This window comes from Ursus maritimus, unplaced genomic scaffold (genome assembly GCF_017311325.1).
Source record: "Ursus maritimus isolate PB19 unplaced genomic scaffold, ASM1731132v1 scaffold_1, whole genome shotgun sequence".
NCBI lineage: Eukaryota > Metazoa > Chordata > Mammalia > Carnivora > Ursidae > Ursus > Ursus maritimus.
In genome coordinates this window covers 31,699,835-31,724,845 of record NW_024423343.1, presented here as the reverse complement: position 1 = coordinate 31,724,845, position 25,011 = coordinate 31,699,835, and the positions used below count along the sequence as shown (strand labels likewise).

At 38.4% G+C, this 25,011-nt stretch overlaps 1 protein-coding gene across 1 annotated transcript in view; it reads left to right on the top strand.

Moving 5' to 3' along the window:
* The window catches only part of LOC103659951 (cytochrome P450 20A1), a 73,933-nt gene that overhangs the window by 11,272 nt on the left and 37,650 nt on the right, over positions 1–25,011 (top strand). The window contains exons 2-4 of the mRNA XM_040641835.1: positions 5,459–5,508; positions 6,286–6,452; positions 7,030–7,172. Of these exons, the coding sequence (XP_040497769.1) occupies positions 5,459–5,508; positions 6,286–6,452; positions 7,030–7,172 (360 nt within the window). The remainder of the gene's footprint in view (positions 1–5,458; positions 5,509–6,285; positions 6,453–7,029; positions 7,173–25,011) is intronic.

Here is a 25,011-nt window from a genome sequence, read left to right as displayed (position 1 = left end):
TATATATATATATATATATATATATACACACACAATGGAATATTACTCAGCCATAAAAAAGAATGAAATCTTGCCATTTGCAATGATATGCATGGAGCTAAAGAGTATAATGCTAAGTGAAATAAGTCAGAGAAAGACAAACACCAAATGGTTTCACTCTTTTGTGGCATTTAGGAAACAAAATAAATGAACAAAGGGGGGGGAAACACAAACCAAGAAACAGACTTTTAGCTATGGAGAACTAATGGTTACCAGAAGGGGAGGTGGGCAGGGGGATGGGTGAGATAGGTGATGGGGATTAAGGAGCGCACTTTCGTGATGAGCACCAAGTGTTTTATAGAAGTGTTGAATCACTGTATGGTACACCTGAAACTAATGTTACACTGTATGTTAATTATACTGGAATTAAAAGAAAAAGTAGGATGGTCAAGAGATGAGAAATCTGAGTGGAGACCTGAAGGGGATGAGGGAACAAGCCATTCAGGTATCTGAGAAAGCATTCCAAAGAGAATAGCAAACGCACATCTTCCGGGGGAGCCATACCAGTGTGTTCCAGGAAAACAAGAAGACTAGTGTGGCTGGAGTGGAGTGAGGAAGAGACTAGTCAGTTAAAATCAGAATGATGGGGAAGGAGGACGATTTTTGTTGTAGGCCAGTTTATGCACTTGGCTTTTATTCTGAGGTAAGCCACTGGAGGGTTTCAACAGAAAAGTGACATTTTAAATGTAAGGGAATTAAAATTTCGTTTTACTAGTTAAATTTTAAAAGAATCATTTTGACTGCTATGTTAAGAATAGACTTAGGGGCCTGGGGCAAGGGTAGAAGTGGGCAGAGTAGTGAGGCTATTATAGTAATTTTGGTGAGATATGGTGCTGGCTTGGACCAGGGTAGTGATAGCAGAGTAGCAGAGTGTAACAGAGACAGTGGTAGTAGAGGAGGGATGAGGGGTACGTTTCATTTGGAGCATGGTCCATCCACAGTAATAGGAGGGAAGGTGGAATATATGGGCTAACATGTAGGCAAATGGTAGTTTGGTGTGGAAGTTATTCCTGATTGCTTTCATTTTTTCAGTGGAATAGAAGCAAGATTATCAGTTATTGGTGAGGAGAGAGGATTTAAAGAGAGAGAAGGAGCAAAATAGCTACCTAGTGGTATATGGAGTGATGGATGAGGGAAATGTATGACTTCCAGGCAGCTCACTTGAGGTTCATGAAATTAAAATAAGGCTCTTCAGCATGGTTGTGTTTTTCTTTAGCTGTGTGGGTTCAGGGGCAGTTGGTCAAATGTTGGATTTAATTAGAATTAGTGTTTTGCTATGATACCAGAATTTAGGGCAGAGTAATGTTTATAAAGACAGACCATGGAATCTGAGCTGGGTAAAGTGGAAAATGAAATTATGAGTGGGTGATTTAAAAGTACTTTTGGGGTAAGAATAGTTTTTGGAATGAAGATACTAAAAAGAAAATAGTGAGAAGGAAAGACAGGAGGTGCCTGGAGATTTGGATGCTTGATGTTTCTTGAAACTCTGGAGATGTTGAAGTTTTTGGTCATGTCAACGCTGCACCCATCCTTTCTTCTCCTTCTCCTTCTTCTTCCTTCTTCCTTCTTCCTTCTTTCTTCTTCCTTCTTCCTTCTTCTTCCTTCTTCTTCTTTCTTCTTTTTCTTCTTCTCCTTCTTCCTTCTTCTTCTTTCTTCTTTTTTTTCCCTTGAATGTACTTTTTTTTAAACGAAGATTGTAGAATTACAAAATTCCTTCAACCTTGGAAACTTACGTAGGATGCCCTCAAATGGACTGATTTTAGTCCTTAGGGAGTCAATGTGTGTTGCTGCTTATTTAAATACAGTTAAGTTGGAATCCCAAGAGTGCCATTGTACTCCCTCTGCTTTCCAGATGCCTCTTTCCTGAGCTGCTAGGAGAGGTGGGCACCTGAGCAGGGACCTTCAGGTGATTTAATTTTGTTCACTAGTTCCCACTCAGTTGATGAACTGGGTTTTCATTCTTGAAGAAACTGACGGAAGGGCATGTTTCTCACAGGTTCACATACTAATTTGTACAAAAATGTCCTTGGTGCAGCTTAATGCCAAGTTATTATGAAGATTGTTCTTGAGTATTGCATGAAGGCTATGAAGTTGGAACAGGCAAGTCATGAACGTGAAAGCTTTAATTTATCTACCTTATTTATTTTTTATTTTTGTAGCCATAGCGTCTATTTTTGTATTCTCTGACTGCTGAAGTGTTCTGATGCCCTGTCTTAAACCTGAGTTGATGTGTGATAGGAGCAGCTAGACATTTAAGATATTTTCTTGATTCTTTTTTTTTTTTTAAACTCCCCTCTTTTTGTATATGCAATGATGAAACATGCTGTCATGGTTTAATAAGGAGAAAGAGGGACCTTTATTTATGAGTGGAGATGTCTCCCTCTGTGGAAAAGTAGATCAAGACTGGTATGAAAAGTTTGTCTGTGTTTTTGCACCTGACTTTAAGATCCCCCCCAAATTTTTTTTGCCACGTTGTACCTTTCCTCCTGGAATTGTAAGTGAACACAATAGTAGTACCTGTTTCCACTGTGACGTGGATATTGTTACAGAGAGCACACTAGAGGCTTTCTCCCTGTTAAGCAAATAATGCCCTTGTGAATGTATGCTTACGGAGAAACCCCTGTAGTTATACCTGCTGATGCTGTCTGTCTTGTTGAAGAATAAATTTTGGATCCCCCCACCCCCAATCTAATGTATGACCATGGAAATGTTGCTAAGGTAGGGTAGAGGCTTGAGTGGGGGAGAGACGGATCAGGGAAAGAGGATAAACTGAGTCTGCGGGATGAGGGAAGACCTGGGGATGCTAGTCCTGGCCTTTGTGTGGTATCTAATATAAGTAAGGAAAAAGGTCATAATAGCATTCTGGATAGTCTCAAGTCAGATGGTAGTGGTAGGCTACGAACTGGGGAGATTGAAGCTTTGCAGGGTCTGGTCCGGATGCATGCTAGTTTTGGGATCCCTCTCATCATTTTAGCTATTTGGGAGATGTGAATGTTGTAAAGGGCAGGAGAGCATTTTACCTGGCATTCTGGGCTTCACTCTTCTTTTTGCTGATGAAGTGTAGAGGTTGATACAGGAGCCATTTTATCCAGAGTATATCGAGACTTCGAAGGCTCCCTCTTCTTTTTGCTGATGGAGTTGTAGAAGCCAGTATTAGGCTAGTGGGGAGGGATTGTACTTAGTATTGTCTAAGTGTCCTATCCTGTCTTTTCAGTTACTGAGAACAAATCTGATTGCTTTTTGTAGGAATTCTCCTTTCTCCTCTGCAGACCCCCAGAGGAGGCCTCTCAACTATGTCTGTTAATTACTTCTCCAACAGCTTAACACTTTCAAAAAATGTGTTGAATTGTTCACACTGTCTCCTCTCCCATTCTCTTTATCCTTGTTTTCTCCTATTTTTATTTCTTCACTTTCATTTAGTGGGATTTCAGGAGGAAGAGATAGTTGATGAATGTCATCAGTCTGTCATGTTTGAAGAGAAATCAAGAAGCTTGTTTTGTCATTAATGATTTTAGCCTGGAAAGGAAAAAAGTAGGATTTTTTTCCCCTTCTACCACTGACTTTATCTTTTTCTAATTACAGAGTTCCTTCCATCCTTTTCCTACTATTTATAATATTAAAGTTGACAGGTTTCCGTCATTGATGAGACTGTGGGATAGAATATAGTGTAGATTTAATTGTTATCAGTGAAATACAAGTTACACATCCTGTTATCTAGATAGCATTCTTATAGTATTTAGCAGGAACAGTAAAACAGTAAAACTCTTCAGTTAGTACCGTTCAATCTAGTATTCTTTTGGCATAGGTACCCCAAAGGAGGAAAAAAGTAAAGTTGTACAAAGATTATTATAGTACTACTTATGTTAATGAAAAAACAAAAGAGAGAAAAGAAATAGCCCAGATGTTTAATAGCGGTATAGTAGGAAAATGATTAAGCAATTTCAGCTACATGATGGTACATAGTTTAGTCTTTTAAATGTTCAAGTATGTTCAGTCAGGGGGGCCTGGGTGTAGCAGTTGGTTAAGTGTCTGACTCTTGGTTTTGGCTCAGGTCACGATCTCAGGGTCATGAGACCGAGCCCCACATTACGTTGCATGCTCAGTGTGGAGTCTGCTTGAAATTCTCTCTCTCCGCCTCTGCTCCTCCTCTGCATGCGTGTGTGTGCGCGCGTGTGCTGTCTCTCTCAAAATAAATAAATCTTTAAAAAAACATATGTTTCGGTGCCTGCGCGGCTCAGTCGGTTAGGCGTCTACCTTTGGCTCAGGTCGTGGTCCCAGGGTCCTGGGGTTGAGCCTGAGATCGGGCTCTCTGCTCAGTGGGGAGCCTGCTTCTCCTTCTCCCTCTGCCTGCTGCTCCCCCTGCTTGTGCTCACTCTCTGTATCAAATAAATAAATAAATAAAAATCTTTAAAAATATTATGTTGAATTGCTATGTTGTACACCTGAAACTAACATAACACTTTATGTTAACTATACTGAAATTAAAATTTAAAAAAAGAAACCTTCCCTTTCATTAAGATATAAAAAAATAAAATGTTCAAATACAGAAATACTTATTCATTTACTTATATAATGTTAATTAGGTAAAAAAGGGCAGAATGTCAGATAGGTAAACTCTGATTAGTATTAGTCAAAATCACTGACAGAATTGAGAATTGATTCTGGAGTAAATATTTTAGGTTATCTTTTCTGTAAATATTTAGTTGACTTAAAAATTATTTTATAAAAAGTCTTATTATAAGAATAGTATGATTGTCATAAAATTAAATAAAAAAATAACACTCATCCCAGAACATAGCAACTGTAAACCCAGTACAAAGTTGTAAAATATTAAAATTCCCCAAACTTTTTCCCAGTTCATTTCTTAGAGGTTGTTTTTGAACAGTTTGCTATGAATTATTTTGTTATTTGTTTGTATGCCACATACCTCAGTGACTATATGACCCTGACAGTAATGACTACATTAAAGCAAAAGATGAATATCCTATTGTGTTTTGGTAAATTCTTTGACTAGAAAGAGGAGAACTATTTTAGGAATGAATCTGTTGTAAGTGTGACTTTTTTTTTTTTTTTAACTAAGACAGATGGGACCATATATAGACTCAGAAAAACAATTAAAAAAGATGCTTAATTATGTATTAGTTGATGTAGAATGGATGTTAAAATTTTCAAACTTGTTAATTTAATTGACACAGGAAGGGTATTAAGATAATTCTTTTAATACACAGAACCCAGTTTTTGTATTTTAACATAGAAAGAGTTCTTGAGATTCAACCAAATTGGAAAGCCATCACTTAAGGTCCTGCAGATGTCTTGGCAAAACATCTGACTTATGGGATATACGATTATATATTATATACTATATTATGTATTATATACTAAATCATTATACTAAACTATTTTTAAATTTCTTCTTAAGGCCTCTAGACAAGCTGCTGGAATTCCAGGGGTTACTCCAACTGAAGAAAAGTGAGTAGTTAGTTTTTTGGAATTCAGTAGAGTTAACTCTTTATTTTTGGTATCAAAACTAAAACGTATTTTTAGATTATTCGGGTTATTTAATTCTTTTGTGTACTCTAAATTTACCTCTGGGCATACAACCTGAACTTTGTTAAGAATAGAAAGGAGGGCTGTGTAAATCAAAAATTTTAATTGCGTTTAGGGTGTCTGACTAGTTCAGTCAGCAGAGCATTCAGCTCGTGATCTCAGGGTCATGAGTTCTAGCCCCACGTTGGGTGTAGAGATTACTTAAAAATAAATAAATAAATAATAAATAAAACATTAAAACACACAAATCTTAAAAAAGATGAATTGTTTTCACTTTCTCTAGCCAGAGAATATTAAAAATGGAAAGATAAAAGGAAAGAAGAAAAGAATGCCATAGTTGATCTGATAATTTAAATCAGCCTATGATGATGTTCATTGCTTTCTCAGAATGAGATGTTGCAAAAATTGGATCGTTTTCCATTGTCTAAGTCAGATGTTCCTTGTGTATCTTTCTTATTTGGCTTGAACTGTTATAAATTCTCAAAATATCAGACAAATCCGTATCTAAATATAGCTACAGAAAATGAGAAGTCAAATTTAATTAAGTTTGGGATTTTGCAGTAATTTGCATGATTTCACGCACCTCTGCTCTCATCTATTGACACAGTTAACTCAGAATCGACTGTAGTTTTTCTGATTCTTCCAAGTTAAATTTCTTATTTTTCCAAGTTATCTTGTCACTTGTTGCTCTCTTCTCAGGGATGGTAATCTTCCAGATATTGTGAACAGTGGAAGTTTGCACGAGTTCCTGGTTAATCTGCATGAGAGATACGGGCCTGTGGTCTCTTTCTGGTTTGGCAGGCGCCTTGTGGTTAGTTTGGGCACCGTTGACGTACTGAAGCAGCATATCAACCCCAATAAGACTTGTAAGTTTAATTATTTTTCTAATTAGCTGATCCTTATCTTTTAAGAATAAACATCTATAAGTGAAGAGCCATACATTGTTCATGGGTCAGAATAGCTATTATTTATTGAATGCTTTATATTATGTGCCGGGCATTGTGCGAAGGTCTTTATAGTTATTACCTCATTTAAAGTACAGTATCGTAGAATGATTATTTTTTCCTTCAATTTGTAGGTATATACAATAGAATCCCAATGTATATTCCAACAGGATTTTTTTGGAAAAGTTCAATGGAATGAGCTTTTTAGAAAGTCAAAGATATTGTTGTCATGTAGGTAGAAAATGTATGTAAGTATTAATGATTTATAGTGGAATTGCCAGTCAGGATATTGTATTCTAGCCAATTTTTATTGCCTCTTGAACTGTTGATATATAGGAAAGGTAATGAGGGGAGGTGGGAAAAAAGTTGCCATGCTCTCAGCTGCAACCCCCTACCTCCCTGATCTGTTTGTTTTTCTGCTAGAGTTTTTATTGTTGTTGTTTAGTTTGTTTTCTAAGTGATTATTTTGACTCAGAAATGTTTAATTTGTCTGTTTCAGCGGACCCTTTTGAAACCATGCTTAAGTCATTATTAAGGTATCAATCTGGTGGTGCAAATGTGAATGAAAACCACACGAGGAAAAAATTATATGAAAATGGTGTGACTGATTCTCTGCAGAGTAATTTTGCTCTCCTGCTAAAGGTAAGGTGCTAAGAAGTTTGGCCCAGAATTCTATAATACAGATAATAGTATATTTTTTGACTATTAGTATGTCTTGTCTTTGGTACTTTTTTCCTCATTTGTTTTTCTTTTTCTTTTTCCTTTTTCTTTTTCTTTTTTTTTTTTTAAGATTTGTTTATTTATTTGAGAGAGAGAGAGAGTGTGAGTGTGCATGGCAAGGGGGAGGGGTGGAGAGAGAGGGAGAGAATCTCAAGCAGACTCCCTGCAGTGCGTGGACCCCAGTGCAGGGCTTGATCTTACAACCCTGAGATCATGACCTGAGCCTAAATCAAGAGTCAGGATGCTCAACTGACTGAGCCACCCAGGCGCTCCTCTTAATTGTCTTTCCAAGCTGATTTTTACTCTCCTGAAATTCTGAAACAAAACAAACAACAACAAATCATAACACCTATACTCCCTGTGTAAGTTGGAATGATGGGATTACTGGGCGTCTGCATAGACAAACTGAATCGTACTGGGAGACGGACCTTACATTTTTAAGAAGTTCCACAAATGGTATACAAAGTTTGAGAACAATACTAATCCATACTATTTTCCTTTTGACCCTAAAGATCCTTAGCTGAGCCCTGTGTGCTACCTGACAGTTCTCTGTGTCCCAATAGGACTGTTCCAAACCTTCACCCTTATTCTAGTACTGCCAGTCCTAGCCAACCTCGTTGTTTGTTGTAGGTGGCCTTGCCTCCTGCTTTGCTGAGACCATAGAGTCCCTTACCTGTAAACTCCCTCGATATCCTATTTCCCCACCAACAACTTATCCATCTCAATCTTTTGTTCTTACTTCTCATTTTAAATCTTAAAAATCCTTTCTTCTGTCCAAAACTGATCCATCCATTTGTGCCCTTTAAAAATAATGGAATTTATAAGATTAGTGTATGGTTGCTGTAGAAAACTTGGAAAATCTAACTTTAAAGAAATGATCCATAATTTCACTATAGATGTATGTATGGATGAGATCATACTTATGTACAATTTGATATACTTTTTCACTTCAAAACATATCATAGGGGCACCTGGGTGGCTTATTTGGTTAAGCAGCCAACTCTTCATTTCTGCTCTGGTCTTGATCTCAGGGTCCTGGGATTGAGCCCTGCATTGGGCTCCACACTCAGTGGGGAGTCGGCTTGAGGATCCCTCCCCTCCTTTTCTCCCCCTGCTCATGCTCTCTCTCTCTTTCTTTCTCTAAAAATAGGTAAATCTTTTAAAAAAACATATCATAAACATTTTCTCATGTCATTAAAATTTTTCCAAAAATAACTAAAATTATGCTTACTTTTTTCTGACAGTCATTTTACAAAATATGGAAAAATTTAGGAAAGTCCTAAGGAAAAAATAAACATTTTTAATGCTATCCATTACTCAGTGATAACCATGTTTAACATTTTAAAATCCTTCCTATCATTTTAGTCTTTTCTGTATACAGCAGAATTTAGTCAGCATCATACTATGTGGATAGTTACAGACTACACATTTTTTTTAAGATTTTATTTTTAAGTAATCTCTACACCCAACATGGGGCTTAAACTTACAACCCTGATATCAAGAGTTACATGCTCCACCGACTGAGCCTTCCAGGCGCCCCTATATTCTGCATTTTTATTTGCCATTTTGTTATAAGCATTTTTATAACACTAAGTATTCTTTGATAATTACATCGAAAAGAGTCTCTAATGTCAATTTTACCTTCCACATATCTTTCAAATTGGTCTACTTCTGTCTGTCAGCACTGCCACCATCCTAGTTTAAGCTTCTATAAACTTATCTTGATTGCTTGTTTTTCTACCTTCTCTCTGCCCCTCTGCAGGGATTCTTAAATTCTTTTTATGACATATACCCCTTGTAATTTTGGTGAAACCTATAGACTCCTTCTGAGAATAACATTTTAAAATGTGTAACTACATGGGGCGCCTGGGTGGCTCACTCATTAAGCGTCTGCCTTCGGCTTAGGGCGTGATCCCGGCGTTCTGGGATCAAGCCCCGCATCAGGCTCCTCCACTGGGAGCCTGCTTCTTCCTCTCCCACTCCCCCTGCTTGTGTTCCCTCTCTCGTTGGCTATCTCTCTCTCTCTGTCAAATAAATAACTAAAATCTTTAAAAAATAAAAAATAAATAAATAAAATGTGTAACTACAAGGAAAATAATATAGTTATAAAAATATTTTTTTAAACTTGTGGTATTTTAATATATGTACATCATTAATGCATTAAATAACAAGATCCAGGGCGCCTGGGTGGCTCAGTTAAGCAGTTGTCTTTGGTTCAGGTCTTGATCTCAGGGTACTGGGATCAAGCCCCACATCAGCTTCCCTGCTGAGCGGGGAGTCTGCTTCTCCCTCTCCCTCTGTGATCTCTTGCTCTCACTCTCTCTCGAATAAATAAATAAAATCTTTAAAAAATAAATAAGTATATAACAGGATCCAGCAATACTTCCAAAACTTCCATAATTTTAATTAATTTATTTTTTTACATTTTATGGATTCTATTAATTTATTTTTTATTTTTTTTAAGTTTTTCTAAAATTCCAGTGAGTTAACATACAGTGTAATATTAGTTTCGCATGTACAATATAGTGGTTCAGCACTTCTATACATCACCCGGTGCTCATCACAGCAAGTACACTCCTTGATTCCCATCATCTATTTAACCCACCCCCCACCCTCTTCCCTTCTGGTAACCATCAGAAGGATGTTCCTGTAGCTCAGAGTCTATTTCTTGGTTTGCCTCTCTTTTTTTCCCTCTCTTTGTTTGTTTTGTGTCTTAAGTTCCATATACAAGTGAAATCATATAGTATTTGTCTTTCTCTTCTTTCTCTGACTTATTTGCTTACCATAATACTTTCTCGTTCTATCCATGTTGTTACAAATGGCAAAAGTTCATTCTTTTTCTTATGGCTGAGTAATACTCCATTGTGTGTATGTGTGTGTGTGTGTGTGTGTGTGTGTGTGTGTGTGTGTACCCCACTTCTTTATCCATTCATCAGTAAATGGGCTGTTTCCATAATTTCACTATTATAAATAATGCTGCTATAAACATCAGGAACGCATGTGTCCCTGTGAATTAGTACTTCTGTAAATTCTTTGGGTAAACACCTGTAGTGCAATTGCTGGATTGTTGGGTACAAAACTTCTATAACTCTAAAGTAATGATGCTATGAGGGACAAAACCGTTATTTTGAGAGTTTTACAATAAGTGTAAGATGATGTGAACATAGTTGAGATTTGTATTGATGACAGAGTCAAGGGCCCAATTCAGAGAAATGCTAAATTTGAATTAGAGATTAGTAAAAAATAAAGATTTTTCTCCCTCATTCAAGTTCATGAACTCCTGCTTTCTAGGCATAGACCCTTTGGTATCTGTGGACTTCAGGTTGAAAACCCTTGAGAATAGATATTTTCAAAATGCAATTCTTATTTTATTACTCCCTTGATCAAAAACCTCCACTGGCTTCCCTTTACTCTTGGGACAGAATATTTAATGTAGTTTTATTTAATTTTATTTATTTATTTTTAAGATTTTATTTATTCACTTGAGAGAGAGAGAGAGAAAGCACAAGCAGGGGAAGGGGTGGAGGGAGAGGGAGAAGCAGACTCCCCACTGAGCCAGGAGCCCAACATGGGGCTTGATCCCAGGACCTGGAGATCATGACTTGAGCCGAACGAAGGCAGACGCTCAACCATCTGAGCCACCCAGGCGCCCCTATTTAATGCAGTTTTAAAGATCATTTGTGATTTAGCTTGCCTACTTTTCCAGTCTCGTTTCCCATTCTCATTTGTGCTTATACTCTAGCCACACTAGTTTTTAGTTCTATACCTTGTTCTCTCCCATCTCAGGGCCTCTGCAAATGCTATTCCCATTGCTTGGATTGTCAGTTCTAACCACCCACACACTTAGTAAATGTATGTTCATCTTTCAGCTCTTAGTTTGAATGTCACTTCCCCAAGGAAGCTCTGATCATTCCACTGCCTCTAGGTAGGTCCCCTTTTAGTTGCTGTCATAACAATCTGTACTTACCCTTCATAGCACTTTTCAACTTGTTAATTACATTTTGTGTAATTCTTTGAATATCTGTGCCCTAAATTGTATGTTTCATGAAGGGAGGGCCTATTTTAATTATGTCTGTATGCTTGGCTCTTGGTGTAGAATAGACCCTCAGTAAATAGGAGTCTAGCTCTTTTCTATCAAGAAACATTTTTCTCATCTTGCCTGGCTAGCTCCTACTCTAGTCCCCAGTTTAGTTACATACACTTCTCTATGCACCTTCTCTGAACTACAGTAACATTCTGAATATTCTTACATGAAAAATTAAATTGATTTTCTTATCTCTCTCCCTTCTTCGATTGTGTTTTCCATCTATTTTTTCCTAATGTATGTGCTTCACACAAGTTATTTATTTTGTTGTATGTTTAATGAAGCTGATTGGAAATAGTATTTTATAGTGCGAAGATTAAGCTTGGGCAAGAAGCTTTGAGTCTGCCATTTAATACCTGCATGATTGTTTGTGTGTTACTTAGCCTTTGTGAGCTTTCATTTCCTCATCTTAATAGCATCTACATTGCAAATTTGCTGTGGGGCTTCTGTGAGACAATGATGTAAAATCCTTCACAACAGGTCTTAGCGCACAATAACTACTCAAGAAATACCTCTCCTTTTTTTTTTTTGGCTTGAGAAGTAGATTTTCCTACCATTTGTTTGTTTATCATCTTCCTTCCCCAGATTCTTCTGTTCTCTTAACATTTCTCCTTGCTTATGTTTTTCCTGCTTTTCTGAAACACTTCCTTTTTAATGCTTCCAACTTGCATAATGTATTCCCTCTTTCATGTGAGTTGTTTTGTTTGTTTTGGGTTTTTTTAGTAAGCTATGTGCCCAACATGGGGCTTGAACTCATGACCCCAAGATCAGTCACACTCTCTACTAACAGTCAGCCAGGTGCCCCTCATGCGGGGTTTTTATAGTTGATGGCCCTATATCTATCTCATTTGGAGGGTTACATAGAAGTCTTTTCTGTTCTATTGAGTTTAAATCCACATTCACTCCCAAGAGCACAAACACACCCCACTTATTCTTGCATTACATAAAGTAAATACTTTTTAAAATCATGGAAAATTTAAAGGAACAACTAGAGAATAGTATAATGACCATCCATGTCCTTATCACCAAATTTTAACAGTTATCAAATTAGACTCAGTCTTACTTTAGCTCTGCCCCTACTTACCTCCCTCATCTTCTCTCTGGAATATTTTAAAGCAAATTCCAGATATCATATCAATGAGGACATGGTTTTTAAATGGCCTACCAGTGTAACTTTTTTGAGTTATAGAATACCTGAAACTTGCTAAGAGGTTGTATTATTGACTCTTAGCCACTTGTTAAAAATAATATTTGATAAATGCTTAATGCCATTTTTGCCTTATCAGAGTTTTATTTGAAACTCATACTTCCTATTCAAGACCTGAGACTGGCTTGCTGAGTTTACTGGAAGCATTAATTAGTACATTGGCTCCTCTCTGGACAGTTTTCCTCGTGAAAACAGACCAACCAAGGCCTTTAACCGTGACTGGATATTGATTAGTCTCTCCCTTTCCAGTTCTTATTTCTTCAGGGCCATCAGGAGACTTATATACCAAATCCCCACCGTGTCATTGTTATCATTCCTGTTTGGTGTCTCAAGGTTCTGTATTGGCTGTGTTCACATGGTCTCTAGGCCTCTCAGGCTGCCTGCTTGGGTTGTCATGACTCTTCTGTCAGCCCTCATTGTCCTCCCTGGAAGCAGTTATGTTGCCTTTCTCTAAGCATTCACCAGTCAGAATCTTCCTTCTGTTCTGTTTAAACACCTAACATTTGCCAGTAAACAATAGCTTTTTGTATCTAATTGTATTTAATATCTCCAAGGAGTATTACCCATTTCTCTTTGCTTAGCTTTCATTGATAGGAATACCTTTTTCTTTTTAGTAATATTTACTGTTAAAAGCCTTAATTATTCTTTCTTCTCTGCTTCAAACTAAGTAATTCTAACTTTTTAATCTTTTATCATAGGCTCTATTTCCCAAGATGTCACTTTTTTGTGTTGTTGCTCTGTATTCCACATTTTTCTCCTCCTGCCTAATTAAAGGCAAATCAAGATAGAAATTATTTCCCAATTTTCACATTTCTTGCCACCATATTTTTAAGTTCTGGTTCATAGATTGGGTCCAAATGTAAGAAACGAACCCCATAGTACAAGCCAGTAACTTAGCTTGGGCGGCAGTCAGAAATGCCAGCTAAATGTTCAGTCAGGAAGAATGTGCTTGAATAGTGCTGCTGTCAGAGCACCCTCGTCCTCCCTACCAAGAGTTTTCTTTGAGAGAATAGTGCTGTTAGCAGAGTTGCCAGCCCAAAATAAGTTGTACGCTTCATACGGACATAATAAACTTTCTGCCTTTTTTGTTTCTTTTGTTCAGCTGTGAGTTCTGTGTTCTGACTCTTCTCTAATCCTCTCAAACCGCATCCTCTGACTTCTGGCTCCTGCCTGTCCTGACCGTCTCTGCTCCAAGGCTGTGTGTAAACCTCCACTTAAATTCTGTGAGTGTAACTTCTCTCTTCTCTATGCTAAAACCCCATATTCTCCTGTTACTTTTGGGAAAAATTCTGATTTTACAAGTATTTCTGGATTTTAGGATTTAGGACCATTGTCCAGAATCCTCTTAATTGGCAGCTTAGTAATAGTTAATAGAGATAATTATTGAGTTTGTTGGTTTAATAGCTTGTATGAACTCATTTAAGCCTCACAGTAATTTTATAAGTAGGTATTGTTATTTGCCCCTTTTCACAGGAGGTTAAATTAACTAGTCCAGGGTCATATAGCTAGTAAATAATAGGGCCAGCATATCATCCCAGTCAGTCTGGCACATTGCTTCTCTAGCTTGGTTCTGCTACCCTGGGATGTAGTTTTGCTTGGCTAGTTTTTTTTCCCTTTCTTTTCTCAAAATCGTTTTTAAGCTTGCAGTCATAATAATACCCTAGTGTAAGGTGGAACTTCTGATAAGTTCACAATAATTACCTAAAGATTTTTTTCAAAAGGGAAGTTTGTATTCTTTCTGAACAACTGATACATACTTTGAAATCTTATCTGTCGAATTGTAAGTCTGCCTCCAGGTGCATTTTTATCTCAAGGCTTATTTTTCTGTAATATAATTAATTTTCTGTTAGTTGAAATTGGCTTGGTATTTTAATATGAACATTCCGAAGAAGTCTGAATTATATTGTATCCTTCTTCATGACACATGATAAGATTAATAGCGTACATTTTTCGGGTCTTTACAGTTTGCATATCATAGATATGTGGCTTATGTATCATATAAATATAGTTGGTGAAAGAATACACTAGCATAGACACGTTCTTGTCATTCAGCCGCTGGGTAGTTCTGTGTTTCATGTAAATGCACATCTGCCACACACGAAAAAATTGGAGGGATTGTCTAAAAAAAGCAGTCTATTAGTAATGAAAGGATTTATCACAGAGTCAGACATTGCTACCAATAAGAAGTCAGTGTTGTTACACTGAACTATCAAATGAAGCTCATCAGTGGGTCATTAGAATTTTCACCTACTGTAAACTGGTCAGGATTCACAAATAAAAGAGATTCACATAATCCTCTAGCAGATGGAGTAGATATATGTGCCTAGAGAAAAATCCTGCATGAGTCTTTTATAATATTTGCATTGTTTTATAGAGGACTGTGCGAAGGAAGTAGATGAAGCCATGGGCAAATCGCTGTGTGGTTGTGTGATACAAGTGACAGTATTGGTAACAAAATTTTTATGGCCAAAAAAAAAGGGGAGGAGGGAGAAAAGAAGGCTTTACCAGCACCTAATCTGTTAGTTGTATAATCAGCAGTCATCTGATACTGTGGGGAGATAGTCACAATTCAAATCTCTGATAAGTAACACATTGTCCTAATAGGCTTGAGGATACCATTTGGGTCCCAAATTTGGTGTTCAGAAATACCATCTATAGCTTTTTTTTCTTTAATGTGTAATGTCTTATATAAGAAGGCTCACCAGAAAATTGACTACCTATCACTCAAAACTGAGGAAAGATACACCCTGGATTTCATTTAAAAACCAGCTAGCTATGTACAAAAGCTTTTACACACTATTAAGAAATACAAGCTCTGAAAGAAAAATAGCTGAAGAAGTGAACTTGCAGTGAATATTTGAAGCTTGTCTAAGCCCTACCAATAATTAACAGAATAAGCCAATTAAAGCAGTGTTGAGATAATTTGTACCTGTTAGGCTGACAGAGGTTCTTTAAAATGACAACAGCTGGTACTATCAGAGGTGTGGGAAATGGGCACTTTGACGAAGCTGATAAGACTGGAAATTGATAACTGCTTTCTGCAGGACAGCGTGGCAACATATATCAAAAGCTTAAAAAGTAACTACTACTTGGGGCACTGGGGTGGCTCCGTCGTTAAGCGTCTGCCTTCGGCTCAGGTCATGATTCCAGCGTTATGGGATCGAGCCCCGCATCGGGCTTGCTGCTCAGCGGGGAGCCTGCTTCTCCCTCCCCCACTCCCCCTGCTTGTGTTCCCTCTCTCCCTGCCTCTCCCTCTCTGTCAAATAAATAAATAGAATCTTAAAAAAAAAAAAAAGACTACTACTTAACTCAGCAGTTTCATATCTAAGGGAAGCCAATTGGAAATATATGTATGTACAAAGATGACTACTGAAGCATTGTTTACTAGAAGAAATTGGAAAATACTCAAATCTCCAATAGTAGAGGATTATTTAAATGATAGTGAATCCATACAATGGATTAGCATGAAGACATTAAAAAGGTGGCAGAGACATTTATTTATTAATACAGAGGGATGATTTTAAGATGGTTTATTAGTTTGCTAGGGCTGGCATAACAATGTATCCCGGGCTTGGTGTCTTAAACAACAGAAATTTATTGTCTCCAAGTCTGGAGGCTAGAAATCCAAGATCAAGGTGTCGGCAGGGTTGGTTTCTTCTGAGCGCCGTGAGGGAGAATCTGTTCCAGGCCTCTTCCTTCGTTTCTCGTGGTTTGCTGGCAATCTCTGGTGTTCCTTGGCGTGTAGGTGGATCACTGCATTCTCTGCCTTCATGTTGACAAGGAGGTCTGTGCGTGTGCCCCCTTTTTATAAGGACACAGTCTTATTGGACTAAGGTCCACCCTAACGGGCTCATCTTAACTTGATCATCTGTAAAGACCGCATTGCCCAAAAAGGTCATATTCACAGGTACTGGGGGTTAAGACTGTAAGATCATTTTGGGGATAAAATTTCAACCTATAACATAATGCCAAGTGAAAAAACCAGCGTACAAAACAGTTTGTATGTATTATTACGTTTTCCAAAACATATCTATATACACACATGTGTGCACACATAGATGGATATATGTACGTACAAAAATGTCGTAAGTAGTTATCTTCGTCTGGGTTGAGTTTAGGGTGATTTAAATTAATTTCTATATTTTATATTATTTGATTTTCTTTTCCATTGATCTGTATTACTGTACAATTAAAAAAAAACTGAACTACTCACCTGTCAGTGATAGTCTGAATATTTGAATTTTCATTAGGAACAACTCGTAATAATCCATTGAAGAATTAAAACCGAAACTCAGCTTATTGAATTTTCTCCAAGAACAAAGCCTTTTATTCATGGACTTTTTAGGATTATGTATTTGATTTCCTTGATTCTTCTGGAAGCCACTAATATGTAGGACTTGATTTGGGAAGAATTGTTTCCTGCTGATGTTACTGCGTTGTTGACTATTTTCATCAGATTTTTTTTTCTTTTTGAAAAATCAAAAACTGTTCTTTGTAAAAAGCCAAATTTTATAAAGTGAAAGATCTGATATTCAGTGACTTTACATATAGGGTCATGACATACATTCCTAATAGACAGAATTGAATATTTAAAGAAGTATTTAATAACTTTTGAGAGAGTTCTTACTCTCTGTCAAAAACATAACTTATTCTTTGTAGTTGAGGCAGGATAGCCATTTTGAAAAAGAGAGTTGGTTTTATTCACTAAATATTTATTGAGCACCTAAGATTTGCCAGGCACTGCTTGGTGCTAAGATTACCAGGATAAAGAGCTGCCGTCATGAAGGGTTATGTCCAGCGGTTACCAAGTACTGGGTCTTTTACTAAATATAGTGATACTGCAGAAAAGCATTCCTTTTGTTAAATGTTGGAACCAGTCTCAATCTCCGAGTTTCTGACAGCAAACTTTTTACCACTTTGTATTTCTCTTACTCCTAAATCTATTCTTGGCCCACATCCTGATCCTCAATCTCAGAACACCTTTTTTTTTTTTTTTTTAAGATTGTATTTATTTATTTGAGAGAGAAAGAGAGAGCATGGGCAGGGGGAGAAGGAGAGGGACAAGCAGGGCTCAATCCCAAGACCCCAAGATCATGACTGAGCTGAAGTCAGATGCTTAACCAGCTGAATTACCCAGGTGCCCCTCTATTTTTTTTTTTTTTTTTTTTTAGATTTATTTACTTAGAGAGAGAGAGTGCCTTGAGGGGAGGGATAGGGAGAGACAGAATCTTAAGCAGACTCCCACTGAGCCCGATGCTGGGCTTGATCTCACAACCCTGAGGATCCTGACCTGAGCCAAAATCAAGAGTCCCACGCTTAACCCACTGAGCCACCCAGGTGCCCCACACCTTCTGTTTTTGAATTTCAACGATCTTGTTGTTTTACCTTCTATCTTATCTAACAAGAACGTAGTTGGTTACTCTAAGGATGTACTTCCTACCTTTTTTACTTACATAGGGGCATAGTGGTTGACCGCTTGGGCTCTTCATCAGACTGTCTGGGTTGGAATACGAATTCTGTGATTTTTGTTATGTAGCTTTGGGCATCTTATTTTTTTTCTGTGACACATTTCCTCATTTGTAAAATGAAGTTAATAATGGTTACTTGCCTCATAGTATTAAGGATTAAATGAATTCATACATTAGAAAATGTTCCTGGGGCGCCTCAGTGGCTCAGTTGGTTGAGCCTCTGACTCTTGGTTTCGGCTGGGGTTGCGATCTCGTGGGTTGTGGGATTGAGCCCCATGTTGGGCTACACACTCAACGGCGAGTCTGCTTGGGATTCTCACTCTCCCTCTGCCCTCCACCCCTGTGCTCGCTCTCTCTTTAAAATAAATAAATAAATCTTTAAAAAAAAGATGCTTCCAAATAATTTTTCAGAGTGGTTTTACCATTTACAGTCTAACAGCAGTGTGTAAGGGTTCCATCTTCACTGTTCCTTGATATTGGTAGATGAATAGAAGTTTCTCACTGTGATTTTAATTTGTGTTTTCCTGATGGCTAATAAAAATGAACATTCTTTTCATTTGTTGGACGTTCACTTTGGTGTACCATTATTTCAAGTCTTTTGCCCATTTTTCTTTGGGATTTTCTCTTGTTTTTTTAATTTTTATTTTTTAAAGATTTTATCTAGCAGAGGAAGAGGCAGAGGGAGAGGGAGAAGCAGACTCCCGCTTGAGCTGGAAGCCCAAAGTGGGGCTCGATCCCAGGAACTGGAGATCATGACCTGAGCTGAAGGCAGACGCTTAACCATTTGAGCCACCCAGGCGCCCCTATTTTTTTTTTATTTTTAAGAGGTTTTTAAAATTTCCAAATTTAAGAACTTTACTGGATATATTAATTATCTTCCTTTGTGTCTTAGTTTTATATACTCTTAAACTTGTGTTTTGATGAACAAATACTAATTTTAGTGTAGTTCAGCTTACTGTTTTTTTGCCTTTATGGTTACTGCATTTTGTGTCCTATGTAAGATATCTTTATTTATCCTAATATCATGAAGATATTCATTTAAGTTTTGTTCTCAGACTTGTTCTGAGAATCATCTTTCTTCTATTGTACTGTAATGTTACCTTTATCATAAATCAGGTGATTGTGTACGTCACTTGATTTATGTAAAGTTATCTTCATGTATTATGGGAACTTCTAATCCATGAACATGGAAGAGTACCCTTCCACTTATTTTGGTCTGTAGTTTTTCTTAATTTTTTTTTTTTTTTTTTTACTTTTCAGTGTAAAGGTCTTGTACATCTTTTATTAAATTTACTCCTAGATATTTAGTGGGGTTTTGATGCTATCATAAATGGTAATGTTTTTAAATTTCACTTTTTGTTTTTTGCTGAAGTATACAATTGATTTTTGCATATTGACCTGGTACTCATTAACCTTGCTAGATTTCCTTTTTAACTCTAATGGTTTATCCTGGTATCTGAGATTAATGGACAGTTTTATTTCTTTTCCAATTCTAATACCTTTTCTTTCTTTCTTGTTTTATTGCCAAACATTCTATTATATTTTTAATGTCTTTAGGCTCTGGAGTACCTTCCCCAAGAAAAACTTGGTTAGTGTTTCTAAAGGTCTTTATCATTGTGGGTCCAATCAGGTGGGAGAAAGCACACAATTACTTAAACAGGGAAAGTTTAATATAAAGAATTATTAAGTGTAACAGAGGGTTGGGGTAGTGAGAGATTGGCTAGTCCGAAGTAAGGAGAACTCTAAAGAATATGTGAATAGCAAGTATAAGGAGCAGTCATCAGTTCTAGGGCTGAGAGGGCCCAAGAAAGATCCCGTGTCCCCAGGACTGAGATCCAGACTGTTGGAGATCCACAGCTGTGGGTGGCAACTCTTGAAATCAGATTCTTTATCATCCTCAGAGTTTGTTCTTGCTCTTTGTTGCATGATATTGCTGCTTGCTTATTTAGTGTCTTTCCTGAACTGTTTTTGGAAGGTCTGTATTCTTCTCATGTGCAGCCACTGAAACATCTGTTAGATTAATGGGCAGCTGGTGTTTTGACAGATTTACCTTAAACACTTGACAAAAGAGAAGTAAAAAGAAAAAATGCTCTTCTGGTATTTATAGATTGGCTTTGCCTTTGGGCCTTCCTTTAACACTTACCTAGGCCTTTTATAAATCCACCTTAGCTTCTACTTCCTACTTGTATGGAGCCAGAAGACCTGTCATATATGAAGGTTAGTCTTCTCAGGCCTTCTCTGAGCATGTGTCCTGCTCTTTGGTATGTGTATGGCTTTCTTAATTCCCTGGTATATGGAGAAACTTTCAAAAGAGTCCCACATTTATCTCTTGTCCTAACCTCTTCCTTTCCAGGCTTCTTGCCTGTTTATTGCTTGTTCCAAGTATTGTTTCTTGCCCCAGCTGCTGTGGCCAATGCCTGTGCCTTTAAACATTTTGGGCAGAAGCCACCCAAGAACGTGTGCTGGGAGCACTCTGGGAATGTTGGGTTGTGCAAAACAAAGGGAGGCCTTTGCACCAATCCTTGATGGGAACTGCCAGGCAGGTTGAGACTCATAGCTACAATTCTTGGAGTATAATGTCTTTATTTCTTCCTAGCACTCTGCACCAGGAATATGGACTACTTGCTGTTCTCACAGCTCCTGCCTATCTGGGGTTTGGGGCTGGCTAGTAGGCGGGTTGTTTAAAATGCCACAGTGCTTACTTGCCACAAAGAAGCAGCTTCTTTCTTAACTGAGCTTTCCCCTGGATGTTGTAAGTTTTTTACTGCATTATAGAGTTTTTTGGAAGCTGATTCTGACAGTTTTAGACAGCTCATTACTTGCTTTTGGAGAGGGAGAGAGTCTTGGGATTCCCTACTCCATTTTTAGTGACCATTTTAGTGATCAGTGGTGATGAACCTTTAATGACACTCCAAAGATGTCAAGTCTCCGGTGTCTCCAATGCTGTTGGCTTTTGGCCACAATGCTACTACTGAGCTGGGGAGAGAAGAAAGCTGGAAATAACCTTGAGTTAAAACATCACAAACTCCACCGTTTTACCGAGGTTCAGTTTTTGTTGAATAGATACTTCTCAGTGAGCACTGGGTTTTGGTTAACCCAACATGCTACAACATGTTTGGTTGGTTCGTGTGTGTTTGCACTATTTTAGAGGGAGAACAATATCACCAAGGCCCTCACTCCACCATTCTGGAAGTCAGCCTCTCTTCTGGAACATTTTGAAAGAGAATAGTAGGAGGAGTTAAGATGGCAGAAAAGTAAGGGGACCCTAGGCTTGCCTTGTCCCTCAAACATAGCTAGATAAGTATCAGATCATTTTGAACACCAAGAAATAGATCTGAGGACTGAGATAGCAAAACTACACAACTAGAGGTAGAAAAAAACCACTATATCATGTAAAGTAGGAGCTGTGGAGAGTTGATTTGAGGGAGAGAAGAGCTGCAGGTGCTGCAAAGGGGAGGCAGCCCTGATCATGGAGGGAGGAACAAGAGAGAAAGGACAGAGAGAAAGAGTGAAAGCACATGCTGGGAATTTTACAAGAGAAACTCTTTCCTCAAAACCATTGACTGGGAGAAAGAGGGGCTAAATACTGCAAGTTTTATAAACAATGAAGCATGGAGTCTGAAGTTCAGAGATCTGTGCCATCATTACCAGGACCGCGCCTGGTGGGCTTAGCAGTGCTCCAGTGGAGAAGGCGGGTGGAAACCCAGGAATGGGCTGAGTGATCAGAGGATCCTCTGGGTTGCACAGGGAGAAGCAGTTCCCCTGCTTGGAGTGCATTTGGGAGTGGGGACATGGCTCCTCTGGGGACAAAAGACCTGACAGGCACCATTGAGTTGCCCGTTCCCTAGCATAGGAAGAAAGACACCAGCTGAGGGTAGCAAACCTTGGTACTGGCTTTTAGCTGTGCTTTACCATAAACTCCGACCCACTGCGTGGTTTTGCAACTGATTTCTGGAACAAACCGGCACCGCCCACAGCGCAGTGAGACCCTACCCCAGAAGATAAACTAGGATATCCAAAATTTGGCGTTCTGAAACCCAGCTGCGCAACTGAGATAAAACACAAGAGTGCTGTGCCACCTGGCAGGCGGACAGCTCTGACACAGGCAGGGCGAGGGCTGGGAGCTGGAGGAAGCTGGGGACACAAGGTGATTGTTTGCTCTTCTGTGAAGGTTTCCTAAAGAGTGGCAGGTGCAAGCTTCCTCCTATGGGGACTAAGGTCGTGGCAACACCATTTTCTGCACTGCCATCAGCACTGACCAACTTCAGGGATCAAAACAGTGCCACCTTGTGGAGGCCAGAGCTGCTACACCAAGCCCGGCCACCGCCCCCCCCCACCCCCGCCCACCCCACCCGCCCGAGCCTTGCATCTCCACTAGGGCAAGTCTGCTGACAATCAGCCCAGCAGGCCCCACTCCCAGAAGACCATCACAAACCCCTTGCATGCACCAAATGTACTGATCATAGAATGCCACAAAGCTTCAGTTTTTGGAGAAGTAGGATCTAACTTTTTCTTTTGACCCCCCCCCTTTTTTAAAAGATTTATTTATTTTTGAGAGAGAGCAGGGGGAGGGCAGAAGGAGAGAGAGAATCTCAAGCAGACTCCCTGATGAGTGCGGAACCCAGCACAAGGCTCAATCTCATGACCCTGAGATCATGACCTGAGCCGAAATCAAGATTTGGGCGCTCAGTAGGTTACTGAGCCACCCAGATGCTCCTTGGACCTCTTCTTAATATAGCCATCACTTTCAGGAGCAGGAATACAACAGGCTTTCCTAACTATCTCTCTCTCTCTCTCTCTCTCTCTCTCTCACACACACACACACACACACACACACAGAGGAAATGACCTCAAAAGAAAGAACAGGAAGAATTCATGGCCAGGGATTTATTAAAACGGATACAAGTAAGATGTCTGAACCAGAATTTAAAATAATAATCATAAATACCCTAGCTGGGCTTGAGAAGAGCATAGAATACACTAAAGAATCCCTTACTGCAGAGATAAAAGAACTAAAAACTAATCAGGCCGAAATAAAAAATGCTATAACCAAGATGCAAAACCAACTAAATGCAGTGACGACAAGGATGGATGACAGAGGAACAAATCAGTGATATAGAAGATAAAATTATGGAAAATAACAAAGCTGAAAAAAAAGAGGGAAAGGTATTGGATCACGAATGTAGACTTAGGGAACTCAGCAACTCCTTAAGATGTAATAACATATGTATCACAGGAGTCCTAGGAGAAAGAAAAAGAAGCAGAAGGTTTATTTGAGGAAATTATAGCTGAAAACTTCCCTAATCTGGGGAAGGGAACAGACATTGAAATCCAAGAAGCACAGAGAACTCCCATTAAATTCAACAAAAGCCATCCATCACGAAGATGTATGATAGTCAAATTTATCAAATCCACAGACAAACGAAAGAATCCTGAAAGCAGCAAGGGAAAAAAAGTCCTTAACCTCCAAGGGAAGACAGATCAGGTTCACAGCAGATCTCTCCACAGAAACTTGACTGGCCAGATGAAAGTGACATGCTATATTCAACATGCTGAATGGGAAAAAAATATGCAGCCAAGACTACTTTGTCCAGCAAGGCTGTCATTCAGAAGAGAAGGAGAGAGAAAGAGTTTCCCAGAGAAACAAAAACTAAAGGAGTTCATGACCACTGAACCAATCCTGCAAGAAATAGTAAAGGGGACTCTTTGAGTGGGGAGGAAAAAGACCAAAAGCAATGAAGACTAGAAAAGAACAGAGAAATAACCACAAACACCAACTTTACAGGTAACACAATGGCACTAAATTCATATCTTTCAATAATCACTCTGAATATAAAAGGAAAAATGCTCCAATCAAAAGACATAGGGTATCAGAATGGATTTAAAAAAAAAGACCCATCTGTACGCTGCCTACAAGAGACTCATTTTAGACCTAAAGACATCTGTAGATTGAAAGTGAGGAGATAGAAAACCATCTATCATGCTAATGGCTACTGAAAGAAAGCCAGAGAAGCCCTATTTATATCAGACAAAGTAGATTTTAGACCAAAGACTGTAACAAGAGATGAAGAAAGGCATTGTATTAAAATTAAGGGGTCTATCCATCAGGAAGATCTAACAATTGTAAATATTTATGTCCTCAACTTGGGAGCACCCAAATATATAAATCAATTACAAACATAAACTCATTGATGGGGCACCTGGATGGCTCAGTCAGTTAAGCATCTGCCTTCAGCTCAGGTCATGATCCCAGGGTCCTGGGATCCAGCCCCTCATCGGGCTCCTTGCTCAGCAAGGAGCAGCTTCTCCCTCTCCCTCTGCCTTCCACTCCCCCTGCTTGTGTTCATTCTCTCTCTCTCTCTCTCTCTCTCTCTCTCTCTCTCTCTGTCAAAAAATAAATAAATAAAATCTTAAAAAAAAAAAGAAACTCTGATAATAATACAATAATAGTAGGGGACTTTAACATTCCACTTACAGGAATGGACAGATCATTTAAGTAGAAAATCAACAAGGAAAAAGAGCTTTGAATAATACACTGGACCAGATGGACTTAACATATATTCAGAACATTTCATCCTAAAGTAGTGGAATATGCATTCTTTTCAAGTGCACATGGAACATTCTCCAGAATAGATCACATACTGGGTCACAAATCAGCCCTCAAGAAGTACAAAAAGATTGAGATCATACCATGCATACTTTCAGACCACAACACTATGAAACTTGAAGTCAACCACAAGAAAAAATTTGGAAAGACCACAAATACATGTAGATTAAAGAACATCCTACTAAAGAATGAATGGGTTAATTAGAAATTAAAGAAGAAATACAAAAATACATGGAAGCAAATGAAAATGAAAACAGGACAGTCTGAAACCTTTGGGATACTGCAAAGGCAGTCCTAAGAGGGAAGTATATTGTAATATAGAACTAACTCAAGTAGCAAGAAAAGTCTCAAATATATAGCCTAACCTTACACCTTAAGGAGCTGGGGGGGGGGGG